This window comes from Folsomia candida, unplaced genomic scaffold (genome assembly GCF_002217175.1).
Source record: "Folsomia candida strain VU population unplaced genomic scaffold, ASM221717v1 Fcan01_Sc006, whole genome shotgun sequence".
NCBI classification, from domain to species: Eukaryota; Metazoa; Arthropoda; class Collembola; order Entomobryomorpha; family Isotomidae; genus Folsomia; species Folsomia candida.
In genome coordinates, this window is record NW_019091198.1 from 6374472 (window position 1) to 6391070 (window position 16599).

Genomic DNA, 16599 nt, shown 5'->3' on the forward strand with positions numbered 1-16599 from the left:
CCCGTAGTCAAGTTATTTGATAACATTCATTAGTGAGTGTCTAACAAATTACGGTGGCGTGTGTGTTGCAATAATCGAATCATATTGCTATGAAGGGAGCCAATCTAAATAGTATGATATAAATACAGATCAGAATCATGAAATAGGCTCAACTCTGGTAGTAATACGTCAGTGAATTGAATTGTGATGCAGCCTATGGGATGCATTCATACTGCTTTGATTAATGCTCACTATTAATTAAATTCGCAAAATGGGGGCAATTTCCTTATGATAAATCATTGTAAAAAACAACTGAAGAATTAGTTTTTTCTTTATTTTGATGTTTCAGTGCTGGTTCTGGAATGCGAGAATCGTGTTTAGCGAAGGTAAATATGCATAAAATTGAGCTATTTTGCTTTAGAAATTTTAATTCGATTAAACAAATTTGTGTTTTGTATTGTCTACCACGTTCAGGCTTCTGGGAATCGCTGATCAACTTACCTTCTGCATGTAGCGGTTCCCGAGATAGAATAAAGAAAAATCAGGCCAACGCTAACACCTCCGGTTCAGGATCGCAGACTCACTCCCGAGAAGAAGAAGTGACGATGGAGCTCCAGTCGGTTGCAGATGTGTACGTGGAACCGATCCCGTCGCCCCACAATTGTCAGACGACGAGCCTAATGTCCGTGTCCCCCCACTGCTCCACGGCCCATCCCCTTTTCGTGTCTCCCACAACAGAGGATTCTGTCCCTCCTCCTTCTCTCGACTGTGAGGAGGAGGACGACGAGGATGAGGAAGAGGATGAAATGCATGACGATGACGATTTTGTTTACCGCATCAGTTGGAAGTCCCCAGGTAAAAGTGTGGGTATCAAGACGAAAGATCTTCTGTACTCGTGAGCGTATGCTGGTCATGTCCCAATTCAATGAGACAAGTCAATTCCAGCACCACCATCGCACCGCCGCCACCACATAATCATTCCGGGTTGGAGAAATTCGGTTACCGTCACACTTCATTATCTGTTCCTTTCTTTACCTGAAAACCAGTGGTGAAGACATAACCGCGTTTCACAGAATTCTGCCCCTTTTGTCTGGCCCATGCCATTTGTGATTATCAAGATGTATGAACTTGGAAAGCTTGATTAAATTGTAATGCTCACGACGATTGTAAGTAAGGTTGTATGCTGTATTGCGTGGTACTTCTTTATATGTATAAATAGGTGATGAGGGTTCAATGCAATAGATTAAGCAAGACTCGACTCTACTTATTTACTTTGCAAGGATTTCGAATGATATCAAATAATTTTACTCAGTGTTGTCTTCCGTCCGCTTTTGTTCCCGACGTACTACGAGTTTCAAACAAAACTCAATCTTTGGATTGAATATTCCAGTCACGTGGTCATAAGTCAAATCTCCAGAACGAAATTGACAAGGCGAACACAATGACGGGTGGTAGTTCTAATTCCAGCAAGAGCTTCATGAAATGAAAATAAGGGTAACTTTTAACTATACAAATATTCACACCTACAAAAAAAGAAACAGCAACATCACATTACAAAAATATTATTACAAACTTGGTAATCTTAGCGTTTTTCATTATTACATAATATTCACGTGCATGAAATGATTCTCATAAATTTTCCGAATTGTGGATATTTCAATAATTGAAATGTCAATATGTTTATGGATGTCTTGTCTAAAAAGGGTAAAATATGTTATGATATGTGAATACTAATGATAAGTATGATGTAATATGATGATCTTGCCAATGTCTAATCTAATATTGAGTAATTCTTTGATTAAGCCAAACCTTATGCTTATACATAAAAATATATAATACATTCCAACTCGATATAATATCGAATTTTTCCTCTTTAACACCTAGCCTACTTTTACTCCATTTACATATAAATGATGTGTAACTGACCTTATACAGATAAGTACGTGTTTGGGTGCTACGATACAATTTTGACTTGTGTAAGTATTATTCCTCAACGTTTTCTGACTGCATCTTTCAGCCATTCTCTCGAGTTTACGCATAACAAGAGCTACATACATACTGTTACATCGAGTTTTTAAAATTTATGGTGACTATGATTGCCTGTGTCTGAAATAAATTGTATCATCTACCAATTCATCGTACGGAAGTTGTAACATTTAAACATTTACACTATATATAATTGAATGAAATTACGATATTATTTGTCTCAACGTGAATGATCACCGTCGCCGCATGGTACCTTTTTCCGAAACATACTAGTGATACTTAAAATGTTATAATTGCCGTGATCGGTATTCGAAATAAATGCATACTGCCGAATGCTGGCCATTGCGGCAGAAAGGAAATATATACAAAAAATAAATAAGTTCAGATTGGAATTATACATGTATTTAAAGTCTTGTAAAAAAAAATATAAAAAATTAAGATCAGTGTTATCATCATCAATCAAAATGTTATTCAACCTTAAGGACTAATTCGAGTAAATTGAATAACATATTAGTGTATAGTACATATACATTGATTTGAAAATTGCGGTAATGAGTGAATTAAGTGAGGAAGATGAGAAGGAAACTCATTGAATTTTGAAAAGCCAATTGAACCAAGAACCAAGGTTGCCGGTTCGATTCCGGCCAGCTCGCAACTTTTTTCTCATTCTTGGTTCAATTGGCTTTTCAAAATTCAATGAGTTTCCTTCTCATCTTCCTCACATATAGTACATATACATACATAAATAATTTGCATAACTGTTTGTTGTCAAGAAAGGGTAAAAGTGAAAATTGTGTACATTGTATTTGTCGTGAATTTAAATCGATGATTAAAAATTATTAAATGTGAAAAAATAAAATTGTCCATCTCTTTTTAAACAATGTTGCATTGCATTATCATAATAATTGTGTAAAATTAGGTGCATCACAGTCATAATTACGTCAATTCTCGATATCACAGTTACTATAAAGTATGCTTATCATCTCTTGGTCCACTTTTGGGATACTTCATCCAAAGGACGCTTAATCACCACTTTCGGTACAGACCCGCATGAATGATACATATAATCCCTCTGTTTCCAATATAATGTTTGGCATACTCTACAAGTCCACGGGTGAAGAAGTTTGCATTTTTTCGGGGGGTTAGAAGACGTCCGGTTGGTGGTTGTGAAACAAAGTTTCACAGGACGAAGAAGACACGAGCCATCATTAGTCGGGCCGTCTACTCGTGGAATTTTCTCAGTTTGACGATTCTCCGACTCTCTTGAAGGTGATGCTGATGCTCGCCTTTTCTTGTCTCCTAAATTGATCTTTGGCTTTCTTGTTGCAGCATTTATTTTTTTACTGGTTAGTTTAGCGGGGGAATATGAACTGATTAACGGCTCAATCTTCTCAATAGGAGCATTTTCCGTTGTATTCGAGGTTTTGCACTCTTCTTCCGTAAAATTTGTAGGAGAGGCAAAGATACAGCCGTTATCTCCCAAGTGATATGCTACACCGGTTGCTAAAAATAAAGAATAAGAAGAGTTGATTAATAAATGCACAAAACTTGCAAAATTATCCGGAACGGTTAAAAGTTGTATGATAAGCTTAGCATTCGCTTACCTTCATTATATACTAGCAGTGCAGGACAAAGGTAACAATTCATCGTAGTGATGAAGGGACCTTCTGATGTACCAGGTTTTGCAACTGGGCTGCAACAAAAGCTACAGAAACATACATGTAGATACATTCAATTTACAGTTTATTTAATAAGGGTGAATGTAGATATTTAGTTAATTGTAACTCTTTAAACCTACTTTTTATCCACTTACCTAGTTGATTCTTCGTCCGTAGGTTCCGATTTTACTTCCAATTTTACTAAAGGAAGTGGAACCGGCTTCATTATTATAGATTTCTGCGGTGAAACATTGGATGGGAATAGAACCTTGGTTTTTAGACGCTCTGATCTTCGAGCTGTTTCCAGGTTGGACTTGTTTGTAGATTTTGTTAATTTAGACATGATTGGAATATAAAACTAGCTAAATTTTAGTATGATTGCTACTTATAAGGATCTTGAACCCTATTGTCCTGTAGAATGTCAAAATCCTTGTACACAGAAATGTATAATGTAATGTGGAAAAGTACCAAAACTTGAAACAACCGTCTTGACCTTGAAGGTCCTCCTGCATGAACAAACTGTTGTAAGGTTGCAGAATAAGAAAATATATGCTAAACGGTTAACTGCCATTTGCCTTTCATTTACAGATGCAAATTTGTGTTAGGCAAAACTGAAATCTGCATTGCGCGCTTATCAGTTATACCACAAATATTGGTTTATTTCAACTTCACGTCGGATGGATGGACAACATGACAGATGAATGAATAATATTACCAACTCACTTCATTTTCAGGAACGACATACAATTTATTTAATGTTTTTAGCAATAATAACCTACATACTGTACCTAACAATTATTATTAATTAGTTGGCTTTATTTAATGTCGTTGGAAGACAATACTTTTGCTTTGGTTGACTAAACTTGTTCACAATCATCTCAAGTTGACTTCCCACAACTGCAGTGTTTGCTGAAGTGTTTCATCAAACCACTTTCTCTTGGCCTGGTCTTTGAATATGACGTCCAGGGTTTTCAGTTCCAGGCCCAAGAGGCCATCCGGCTCATGTTTGAGGTACTTTTCCACCTTGCGTACCAACTCTGCATTGTCATGCATTTTGAAAATGTTGGGATAGACGGAAAATAGGAAGCGGATTGTGAGTGCTTCTCGTATGCTTTGCACCGTTTGTTGCTTCCCATTAAGGACCATGACCTTCCCCATGTGCTTGACCCACAGGGGCAGAAGGTAAGGCAGTTGCGCCATGTAGGATGACCGCACCCAGCCAGTCTCGCTCAGTCTCCGTTTCACAGCCTCAAATCCTTGGTTATCGTAGACGAAAACCTGTGAAACAAAAAAACATTATAATTGTTAACAATTATTTAATAGAGAAACCAAAGGTGCAATTTGAGGTTTATCAAAAATTCACTATTATGCAAACTCATGACCTAAAATGCCGCTGCCACATCTTTTACGAATCATTAGCAAAATTTACATTATAAAATTCGACCCTTCGATAATGACATGTGTCAAACACACTCGTGGCTGCCCTTCCTTTACCTAAATAAACCTAGCGAATGAATACACATAATTATTTTGTCCGTGGCATTTATTTTTATGTCAAGCCTACCAGCAAGATTTCGTAAAACAATAAGAGTTTAATTTTAATGAAGAGTGTTTAGTCACGATTTTTTCATGTTGCATCAATTTTGGTACAGAGTTAGACAGAAAATATGAGTATAATGCTGCAGAAGATCAACCAATAATTCACTTTGTACATGGACGGTTGAAAATGAAAATGAGGTTTCTGATTGCATACGAATGCAGACTATTTTTGCATCTAGCTTATCGATGTCAATCAAAAAGGATTTCATTTCTGAAGGCTATACGTTGAACTGGAAATGATTTAGAGAATGAACTATCCAATTTTATTTGAATGCAGTTCAGTCAATATCAGATTCCAATGGCGTCATGACATTTTAAAGATAAGTCTAATTTTTCAGCTCGGCTATGGAATTGGCCTTCGGAAAATAATTAACCATCATGATTTATACTCTCCAAAAATAGCATAACCACCTGAAGACATGGCTGGACTTAAAGTGCCTCTTTTCCATTATTTTCAGATTCTGAGCTAAATATGACAACAACAAGATTTGGTCCTATTCCTATTTCTTGAAAATAAACCTTTTGTATTTACTCGTGCATTTATTGACACAGGACTCGAGGCATCATCTTCGACATCCTTTCACTTTCTGTTTCCCTGCTGCTGTAATAGTTTGCAGAAGACTCATCATTTTCTTGAGCTTTGATCCCACCGCTCACAATCAGTCGTTCTATTTTCTCGTCAAACATTACCAATTTATGTATTTTCATATTTCTGCATGTTTGTGATTAGGCAATACTGACATTATCAGTCGTGCAATGGATGCTGATTTTCCATTGTAGTTTATAAAGTTGATTTTATAATAAGTTCCATTCAGACAACAACAACAACTGCATTTTTGTAATCCACACTTCAAATAGTTGAGTATTACGTACTTTCTATCATAATTTTCAAGTAAACTCCTATGCACCGCAAATTATGTGTTTGAACATACTACGCGCACACAAAATGGTCCAAATTGTTGCAGTTTCATTTTCTCTGTAACTTACTGTCATGACTTTTAAAATCTAAATCAACCTGTTGACATTTTATTTCCAATCACAAATTTGATACGGTTTTTGCCTGCAGATTGTGCCTGCGTTTTGTGTCAAGTGTATCATTCACACTTATTACTTTCGACAGTAAAACTCCTTAGGAGGCACCGCGTTTGAGGAATAGAAATGTTGAGTGAGCATTCGAATAAAAAAAAGTATGTGTAAAAAATTATTGCATTACAGGTTGCGTCTACGAAAGATTTACAAATGTGCTTCTGCTACTCACCCGAATCGTAAACAATGGAAAGCTTTTCATCATAAAAGTTACAGATTTTAATATTTTTTCTTCCATCGCATTGTTGTAAGTAAATATATTGCAAAAACGAATATGAAGCTCGAATGTGTCGCTTTAATAATTCGTGTTTGCATAATAATATGTTGTTCCGCTCTTTCAAATTTAACGACTTGAACAACCTGATACATAGTTGATCTTTTTTTTGCAACCATCTCTTAATTGCCGACTTTCTGCGTGCACATTTTACAATACAAATAATTCCGGGGATTTACATATATCGCTTGTCTTTACAACAATGCACTTGTCCCACTCGAAAAGTAGTACAACGTCAATACCAGTGAGAGAAAATGACAATAAAACGATGACCGTCTAATCTAATGGGCGTGGGAGTATGCATCAAATGGAATAAAAAAAACGGTACAGCTCAAGATTTAAATCGCTACCAAGTCAAGTGTATCGTCGTCTCGATTTAATTGTTTTAGAACAAACGGCTCACGTTGGTTTGAACATGTGCAAGCATGCTGCTCCAATTTTACGGAATTTACTTATTTGTCCCAATAACGAAAAGTGTGATCCGCTGATAATGTTGCCTTTGAATTTGGGAAGATGCAACCCACGTCGAGGGTTTCTTATGAAATCAAGCAGAGCATAAAATGGAAATTAAAAGACCAGAGTATTTAGTTTGCAGTGTGCTCCACACTATAATTTTTCAATGACCAACCAATATCATTTGGTAAATGAACCATGTAGCAGATGAACTTTCAAATGGTGCATACCTTCACAATGGGAATGGTACGATGCATGCACACCTTTTCTGGATCTCTGTTTCATTCGATAAACGAGTGCGCAGCGGACATGTTGATCAATAATACTTTCTTTTTACAAGCTGCATTCGTGCCACAAAGTAAAGTCTACATTGCCAAGTTTCGACGGAAATTGCGACAAATTTGTACGGTTTGTAAATAGTTTAAGGTATAAAAGGTGATGTGCAAATATCTATGCATCCCAGACATGGAAATATTTCCCATGAAAATCCTTCAAGAATTAAATTAGCAATACGTAAAGGAAATAACCAAGATTTTTTTATTATGTGCGTTAAAACCTTGAATGAAGTTGGCTTATGATCTCATAAACTTCACACTCTGGAAATTTATATGGCGTTGACTGCAAAATGTTACGTGTGATTTGCTGCAGGGCCAAAGTGCACGTTGAGACATAAATATGCAACTTTCGCATTTGATGGAACAACATTTATGCATTTGACGTATTACGGAAGGTGCTCTACGTATATGTTAAAATTCCTAAATTTCTGGGATTACGAGCTTTCACCCAATTTCCATAACTTTTAGGATTTTGAACCCAATTTCTGTACGTGTAAATGTACATGACATTTTTGGATATTAAACTTGGAATAAATTCGGAAATAGGAAAGTGACAGTTGACAGCTTGCTAAACTTATTAAATAAATCGACGGAACAGTTTAAGATGCTGAAACCACGTCAGCAACTCCGCCTCAAGATTTTTTTATACGAGTTTAATTTTACCGAGTCACTCGTCCCGTGCTACAGCAAAAAATTAAAATTTGCAAATGCCTACCTGTGCCTCTCGTAGGATGAGTCACACTTATCTCGTCATACTCATAAGTATAAAAAATGGTTCAGTTTGCTTACTAATCTCTGAAAATTAAGATGTCGCCGCACCACGTTTACGCCATAACATGAGGCTTTCTAAAAGTTTACACAAGATCTTGAAAACTAGCTGCCCTCAACTTGTCAACACTACTTACCTGCCTCGCAAATGGGCAACAAAACAAACAAAAGAGTGCAATTTTCTTTCAACACGCATCCATACGAGTTCAAAACTGCCAGCATTTCACGACATGATTGAAATGTCTGCTTGTCTAAATTAAAACGAACCTCTCTTCTCTCTAATGGAAATAAATTGCCCAAAGTCGTCATCGTGAGAGTCTCCCTGACATAATATTCGACTCGATTAACTCCTCATGTTGAAAGTTTGCTCTAGGAATTTATAATGTGTAAACTCGCAGATCAATTAATGCTTGTCGGGATTTGCACTGTCACGCACGTGAACTTCCGTCGATATAAAATGATGCTGACTGACGATTATGTCATTCAAAGTCAGATTTTTTCGAATTTCTAACAGTAAAATGCTAAGATGACAAGAGAAATCGTCCAGAGTGTAACTTTGCAGATTCATGGCGTTCAAAATTATTTTGAACGTGAGACGGATAATTCGTGAAATAGTTGTCGTTCTTGGCTGAGAAGGGAAGTGGAATTTTAACGAATAAAGAGACATTGGATTTAATACGCTAATAAAAAGTAAACACACAAAGTCTGTAATAGCATTATTTCACTTGACGAGAAAAAAAACGTTTCTAAAAAAAAATCACTCAAAATGTCGTCGTCGTCGAAAAGAGTACATTTTTCTTTAGCCATCAAATTTCAATGTTATTAGCACGGACTTAAAAAAGTGATGCATTCTGCCGTCGACAATTTTAATTTATACCCTTGCTTATATCGTTTATCGTGAAGAACACAGCTCTGCATGCACGTTCAGAACATTAAATTTATGCAATTTATCTCTAAACAAAGTTCCAACTTGAAGGAAGAGACATGAGATAATTAATGTTTAGTGGAAGGGCGTCATTATTATTGCCCAATTTTCCATCGGCCACTGATTTCACTAAACCGTGTAAAAAAGGAGCTTGTTATACGTTTGAAGTTCCACAATTTGTGTTATTCCATTCATTTACATCAAGTGATCTAAGGATCAGTTTGTAAATAAACTTGTATCGTGCGGCACACAAAATTTGTTTATCTTATTCTCATCAAATGGTTGTAAGTTGTAATCCTACTACTGCACTCCCACACAACGAGGAGTAACCCTTGGATGCATGCGTACATGTCCGTGTACTTATTAACATGGCGAGTTTGGTACTCTACTTAAATCTTTATTGCCCAATGGTCACTTCCGTCGTCGTCGTCCCACGTGGAATGCACCTTTTGTTCAAGTAATGATCATAAACCTTCTCTACTTGTACCCTACTTCAGAACACTGTTACTTTTACCTGCCGCCTTACACGCAAAGTTGTCAATTGTTATTATCCTGTGGAAGATTACTATAAATAAATTAATACGGAATATGGAAATCGTGTGGAAATTATGAACTGCATGAAAAAAAATATTCGAGTCTTCGAGACAGAAGATTAAATTTTAATTTAAATTTAGCCAAGCAAAGTTGGTTAATCAAGTCTTAACTTAACATTTCCATTAGCCTAATTTATGTATTAACGAGGACCCCGTGATGCTTGAGAATGAAGAGTTTGTTGTATAATTGGAGATGTGGATCATGTTAATTTGTAAAAGTATGATATGATGTAAACATTAGTAAGGTTTATTTTTTTATGCCATTTTTCAATGTTTCCCTTTCAGTTGGGGCACTTGAGTGAGCAGCAGCAGCAGCAGCAGAGCAGCCTCAAAAGTGGGCTAGGTTAGGTCTTCATGCCCCCATTTCCTTCCATCCATTCAACCAGCATTTCCTCCTTGTTTCCACCACCTTCAGTCCCTTTCCTCACATTTCGTCGACAACGCGAAGATACAGCAACAATACGACCACCAAAACAATCGCTCACTGCACTATTGCCTGTTGTAATGCCTCCAATCCGTCAGTAGTTTTTAACCGCTTCACTAATTTTCAATGACGTCGAGTTTAAATGCGTCAGCCCTAAAGTCACCCTATTGATCCCACTGTTTCACTCTTGTTAGCCTTCTGTTGAGTAAAAGTGCAGTAGAAAGGCAACACGTAGGGAGAGCTCAATGGCAGGCTAAAATTAAAATCGACAGCTCACCTAATTTTACCCAAATCAGTTTTTGTGTATTTTCACTAGAACTAAACCACTTCTTGTCATCTCTCACTCACTCGACAACAATTTACTGGGGGCATGATTAAGCGGGGCCTCGCACTAAAAGTGGTTTTCTTTGCTGTACATTGTTGACTAGATTTCATCCAAACATTTCCACTGTTTCCCTCAGCATTCAAAGTCGTATGCATCGGATAAGTTAGGCATGACACCAATCAGACGATTTTAAGTTCAAATTAGATGCGTTGGTGTAGTCTCAAATTCGAATTTACGTGTACATGACCATGCCATTTATAAATAAATAACCACTTTAATCAATCGAAAATAAGTATATGTAAATAAATCCTAGCAATACTAGAAATTGATGTATCATGACTTTTCTTGGCTGGAAACTGATGATGATCTATTTGAACAAGACTCGTAAGACACGGATTATAGTTAAATAAACAGTCAAAGTCACAGGAGTGACCTCAACCCAATCTGCTTACAAATGTTGTCACAAGTGGGTGAGAACTTTGTGGGAATTATTATAACCAGATTATGAGTGTTCGGCAACACACAACAACTAAAAGCCACCACACCACAGGAGATAATCAAGTAAGTAAGTACTCATGTTTGTAGTAGAGGAAGAGCCAAGTGCACCTTTTTTACTATGTACGTAAAAACGTATGCATGCACACAGGCCTGACCACCTTCCCTTTCTTTCCTATTGCAGCAGAAAGAAACCGTTAATGAGTTGGTTTAGTCAAGTACGTTCATTTCGCTATGGGTGGTGGGACAGCGAATTACCAGAAATACATATTTGCCAAGTCAAAATTAAATCGCCATCATAATGCAATAATGCAAGTTTTAGAATCAAGCCGGACGTGCTACGTGATTACAATAGAGCTCGCATCACGCAACCACTGCACACATTCTGGTAAAACTTCTTCCACTCGTAAAACAGTGTAAATAGGATGAAATAAAAATGTGAGGAATATCTTCTGAGCATATCTTCTCCGCTGTCACAAGGTCTTTACCAACATTAAGCAGAGCCTCTGTAAATATTTCAAATTGCTAAAACACAATTTGTCATTGTGATTTCGAGTTGGTGAAGACGCATGGCCTATGACCATGCCACGACCAAGTCTCATCTTTTGTTTTATGATTGCAGAGGCAAAATAAACCAAAATTAGTCCAAGGAGGAGGAAGTCTCCTTGAGTATGAGCAATTCGATAAATGACGGAAAAAACTCGAATGTGCTTTCAAGTAAATTAAGCCCAAGGGGGATTAGAATATGCAGATAGTGGTGTAATCTTACCTGATAAATGGAATTTCCCGTAAGGTAGGAGCTAATGTAGTGAGTCCCCACATCGTTGAAAAAGTTGAAAGAGGAAACATAATCTTTGACACGAAAAGAGTGCAAATTGTTTGCAAAGTTGGGCATCACGGTGGAGTTTGGCATAGGATCGGCTCTTCCTGCACTTCGAACCATCAGTACTCGGACTATGAACCAATGTTTATTTTTAAAAAATTGAAAAGTATTCCCACTTGCGAATAATAAATCTGTTTTGTGTTACAGATTGTTAATCAAATCCGGAAAAAAATTCAGGTTGGGGGACAAAAGTGTTAGAATCAAGGGTTTTTTTCTGAATTCAAGAATCTGACAGGCCTCGAAGAGTCGGGGTTTTTTTCATAATTACCTCATGACCATCTCTCCCCTCCTCAAAAATCCGGCATTTAAGAAATGCGTATTAAAAGGAGGTGGTAATGAGTAGGCCATAGTTATGAATTTACTCGCAATATTGACTAAATTGCATATTTGCTTTCGTCCCAACTCTAATGATTTTCAAGAGTTCGAATAAAACTAATTACTTTGAATACTCACCCAGCATGTAACGATAGTCCCCTTGGACGAAGACGGGATCCAATCCAAAATATTTCGCCAAACTCGGCGTCCTCCAACCACCTGGAAAAATACGTATCGGTTACGAATAATGGTTCCCGATTGCTAGAGACACATAGTAAAGACTTTACAAATTAAAAAACCCATCACCTGCAAACGCATGCCATGGTTTATCCAAAGCTTCAATGTTGAACCTCCGGAAATAGGCTTGCACAAGTTGCTGAACATCTTCACAGAGATCGATATGGAACTCGTTGTGGAGGGGAAGACTGTTGTCATTGGACGTGAAAGACTGTTGCTGAATGCGAACAGTGGAGGGGAGAAACACTTCTTTGGAAGGTTCCAGGAAAATCCAATTTTGTGTATCGTTTCTGGGTACCACTCTCATACTGAGGCTGAGGTAACCGTAGCGTGGGAACAGGTGCATCACGGCACCCGGGATCACAGGGTGACTTGACGGCCCACCCTCGATGGGGTAACTGCTACTGGCACCATTGCCCTCCCCGCAGAGGAACAGTGTCGTCATCACCATGACCGAATGCAAATTCATCTATCAAAGAAACTAAATGATGCAAATCCTGTTTGCATAATCCAAGCTGGTATATTGACTGGAGGATTTCTGGAATCTATCGTAGCCGTACGAGGAGTGGACCCACACAGCACTGGTACAGAACAACGTCTTGCTAGTTGGCTTGCCAGTCGAGAACTGCTGATCACTTAAATGGATAGAGTTTGTTGTTGCAACTTCAAACTCTTTCATGCGAACGAGTGCTGTTGAAGAGAATAAAGACTGTAATGTGGTATGGTGTACATACGTCGTATACTGTACGACCACAATGCAGCAAAAACCAACCCCTACTGTACATCAAGTCTTATTACCGACCCAAGTTATAAAGCCTTTCGCAGCAAGTATCTACATAGGAGCTAGTGGAAGGCAGTTATTTATACCAAGAAACATGATAAAATATTTTTTATGTGGGGTAATTTTTCATGAAAAATTTATATTTAGTGAAGTGCGAAATTATTATGTATTCTAACTGGACACCTTGAACTCTGACACAAAATTAGCCACCCCCCAATATAACCCGACCACACCCACTGGGGGTGACAACCGTCCATGCGAATGTATCTGGATCGTAGGGCAAAAGCTTAGACAAACGTTGCATTTGCAAAACAAAATTGTGTGTGCCCCTGTGTCCAACAGTAATGGATTTCGTTGGGCTTCATACTTTTTGTGGCAAAAAACAATCCTTTTTCATTATGATAAACTATTTTGCCTTCGCTTAGTTATATAATCAGTTAAGTTTTTTGTAAATTTACATGGTTATTTTTGTTAATTTTGGATATACAATAGACAAATTATCATATCATTTAACGCTAAAATTTAAACATTTGCAGCTTGTTTGGTTAGCCGAGTTAATTGCTGGATACTGATTGCTCTCAGATTTTTTTCTTATTATGCTCATCCTCAAAAATTTTTCAGCTTAAAATTTTTAGCTATAGCAACATTTATTCTTTAATCAAACGGATAAAATAATTGCGAATTAAAAAATTGGTAATGCATGGATGATAGCATTCAAAGCACATATTTACGCACAGTCGAGGAACGTAATCTCACGTAGTGTACTGACACAAGACGCAAGACAAAAAAGCCTTAAAGGAATTATGCAGGTACAAGTTCCTTGTTTTTTGAAATAGTTTTTATCAAAGTCCAAAAATGTTTCTCTTAAATATTAGCTCGGTTGAGGTTATTGTAATCGTTACAAAAAAAATTCTGTGTGCAGCATAATCAAAGCCATACACCGTTTTGCGACATTTTGTGAGTTTAAGCAATGCAATGGCTCAAATGGGTGAAGCACACACATACACAGACACTCAGCGAGGTTCCATTAATTGGTCTGCGTAGATATTTGGTTAGTTGGTGGTTTGATAGTTTGCAATAGTTTTTTGCACATTTTAAATGCTTAAACTTGCTGCTACTTACTCGTACGAAGTGAGAATATATAGTTTTTCAATTGACACCACCAGAATTGATCACGAGTGTAGTCATAGAACAATGATAATTTAGCTTGCACAGTAATTACACAGTGGAACCTTGTCTAGGTGTCACAAACATTGAAATACTCGATTTGCATGACAAGGTAATTTTTTAAGCACAAAAATCTACAACATCATCAATGTACGTAGTATGTATGTACATATGCACGTATTGCTCCCTCGTCAGAAATGACAATGAAGAATTTCGATGCACCAGGATCTATTTTATGCCAAATGACGTTGTGTGGATAATCCCTGGATGAAAAAAACTAAGGTCATTATTTCCACACCGCAGATTTTTCAGTTTGGATAATATTCAATGTAAACGAGTAAAAAAGCCTTCTGAATCACTTCCTCCGGAAATATTTTGTTTGAGGATAAATCGCCCAGTCCTTTACCACATTGCTGATATACGCATGAGAGAGGATTGTGTTGTGGTCGCAAATATTTTTCATCGGTATGGGCTGCGTACGTAGAGATAGACCAAATTTGCAATCAGGATGAGACAGCAATCATTCAACGCATCAGAAAATGGTGCAAAAAATATTTGCCTCAAATAAAAATCAGTGCAACAACCACTACAAATTTGGTTCCGCTCTTGTGTCAATCTACAAAAAGGAAGACACGACGACATACACACACATCGTAATTGCTTGTATTCATTCTTGATCATTGTTGGCATCTAATTTCAGGAATCTATTAGCCATGTGCCTTTTTGAAGTGCAGATAAGATACTGGTTCCTCAGGTCGATTTACTATTATGCAATATATTTAGACTGCGCGCATAAACAAAAATTGGTGATTATCCAAATTAAAAAGTGGTACAAATGCATAGGTGTTGGAAATTGAACAAAATTTGGACTAAAGCAAAGTGCCAATAAGCCCAAGTAAATAGTTGGTCGGGTGGTCGGTATATTCAATAAGGAACAACACAAACAACTCTCCTAATGAGATTAAAACATGACATGTCACTAAAATATGCAACTCTCTTAATTGAGCTTAAAATTTAGAAACGTGTGACTTAATTAATCCAGAAATGTCACAACTAAGTAAATGCACCGAAGTCAAGGACTCTTTGACCAAATGACAACATTTATAATGATATTCTTTTAATGCTTGCCACCTTTACCGTTTCTCACGCAGGTTGCATGTCGTAGTCGCAGTCGTGCCTCCTAATAAATAAGTAAAGAAGGAATGTCCTAATCAAGGATGGATTTTGATGAAAAGGAAAGGAAGGAAACTGTGTGGTTTGGGTGCATGGGGCAAAACATAAGTGTGATGAGCCAGCCGTGCAAATATAGCAGGCAAAGTAATAAACCCGTTCAGTTTGAGTCAAACTAGTCCAACCACAACCATTCATCATAATAAAATTATCTATTGAGAATGTAAACCTGTTTCTCTATTTATTAAAAACAATCCAATTGATTTTATACCTATTCTATTATTGTGGAGTTCCTTCCTCATCATCATCATCGCCATCGTCGTTGTCGCCGTGCTTATTCCGTAGCCATCGTCGTCGTAATATACAAGTCATTCATAGCGTCGAACTTCATCATGCATCGCATCCAACTCCTAACTTCGTCTCACATGCATACACAGATCGCAAATAAGCAGAAGGAGTAAGTCAGTGAGCTCATAGCATAATCAGCTAATAATACAAGCAACAGGTTATGTAAACTGTGCACACATCTCATCACATCAAAGGCCTGCTATGCACACCTTCCTCTTCATCTTGCTGCACTTCACATGAAAATTGGTTAATATTCAGGACAATTACTGGCACAAACTTTGCTTTAATGAAGATAAGATAAGAGTTAGAGTAATACGTCCCACTATAATTCTTCTCGTGGGGATTGGCCTTTTCCTACTTTTGATTTCAGAAGGCACACATAATGTCTTGATCCACTAGAAAAACCTCACTCGCGTCGTCTCCAACCTTATTTGATGTAAATATATTTATGCATACATACATGTTCTTCATAACCATTGGATTTATGTAACACTCTGCGGCACGTACTACGTACAGTCGAGTTTGAGACTGGAGTAGTTGAATCCAGTTCAATGTTCAAGCATTGCACTGCATACTTACTTCTGAGCTCAAGATTTTGCACAACTTGCAAATTAATGATTATTATTATTATGTATGTATCTATGTACATACGATGCTTGCTTGGTTGTAGGACTGTGATTATTTTCATTTACATGTGCAATTTCCTGTCTCCACATTTCACGTTCAACGATCAAACTATTGCGTAAAGTAAACTTGACTCACCTCTGCATCCATCCATTCAGCACCCTTTCGCATGAT

General features: G+C 37.3%; 3 protein-coding genes across 3 annotated transcripts in view; 1 reads left to right on the forward strand and 2 right to left on the reverse strand.

The window, feature by feature from the left end:
• LOC110850990 (cholecystokinin receptor) overlaps positions 1–2578 on the forward strand; it is a 31976-nt gene extending 29398 nt beyond the window's left edge. Inside the window, exons 12-13 of the mRNA XM_035853349.1 lie at positions 329–365; positions 454–2578. Of these exons, the coding sequence (XP_035709242.1) occupies positions 329–360 (32 nt within the window). The 3' untranslated portion in view covers positions 361–365; positions 454–2578. The remainder of the gene's footprint in view (positions 1–328; positions 366–453) is intronic.
• Positions 2579–2779: 201 nt separating this feature from the next.
• Positions 2780–4117, reverse strand: LOC110851077. The gene is made up of 3 exons (XM_022098713.2): positions 3779–4117; positions 3570–3670; positions 2780–3468 (listed from the first exon to the last, which is right to left on the reverse strand). Exons 1-3 carry the CDS (start codon positions 3964–3966, stop codon positions 2945–2947), a joined length of 813 nt encoding a protein of 270 aa, XP_021954405.1. The 5' UTR covers positions 3967–4117; the 3' UTR covers positions 2780–2944.
• Positions 4118–4346: 229 nt separating this feature from the next.
• On the reverse strand, positions 4347–12974 carry LOC110850971 (torso-like protein). The gene is made up of 4 exons (XM_022098585.2): positions 12405–12974; positions 12237–12317; positions 11670–11854; positions 4347–4901 (listed from the first exon to the last, which is right to left on the reverse strand). Exons 1-4 carry the CDS (start codon positions 12802–12804, stop codon positions 4497–4499), a joined length of 1071 nt encoding a protein of 356 aa, XP_021954277.1. The 5' UTR covers positions 12805–12974; the 3' UTR covers positions 4347–4496.
• Between the last annotated feature and the right edge of the window lie 3625 nt (positions 12975–16599).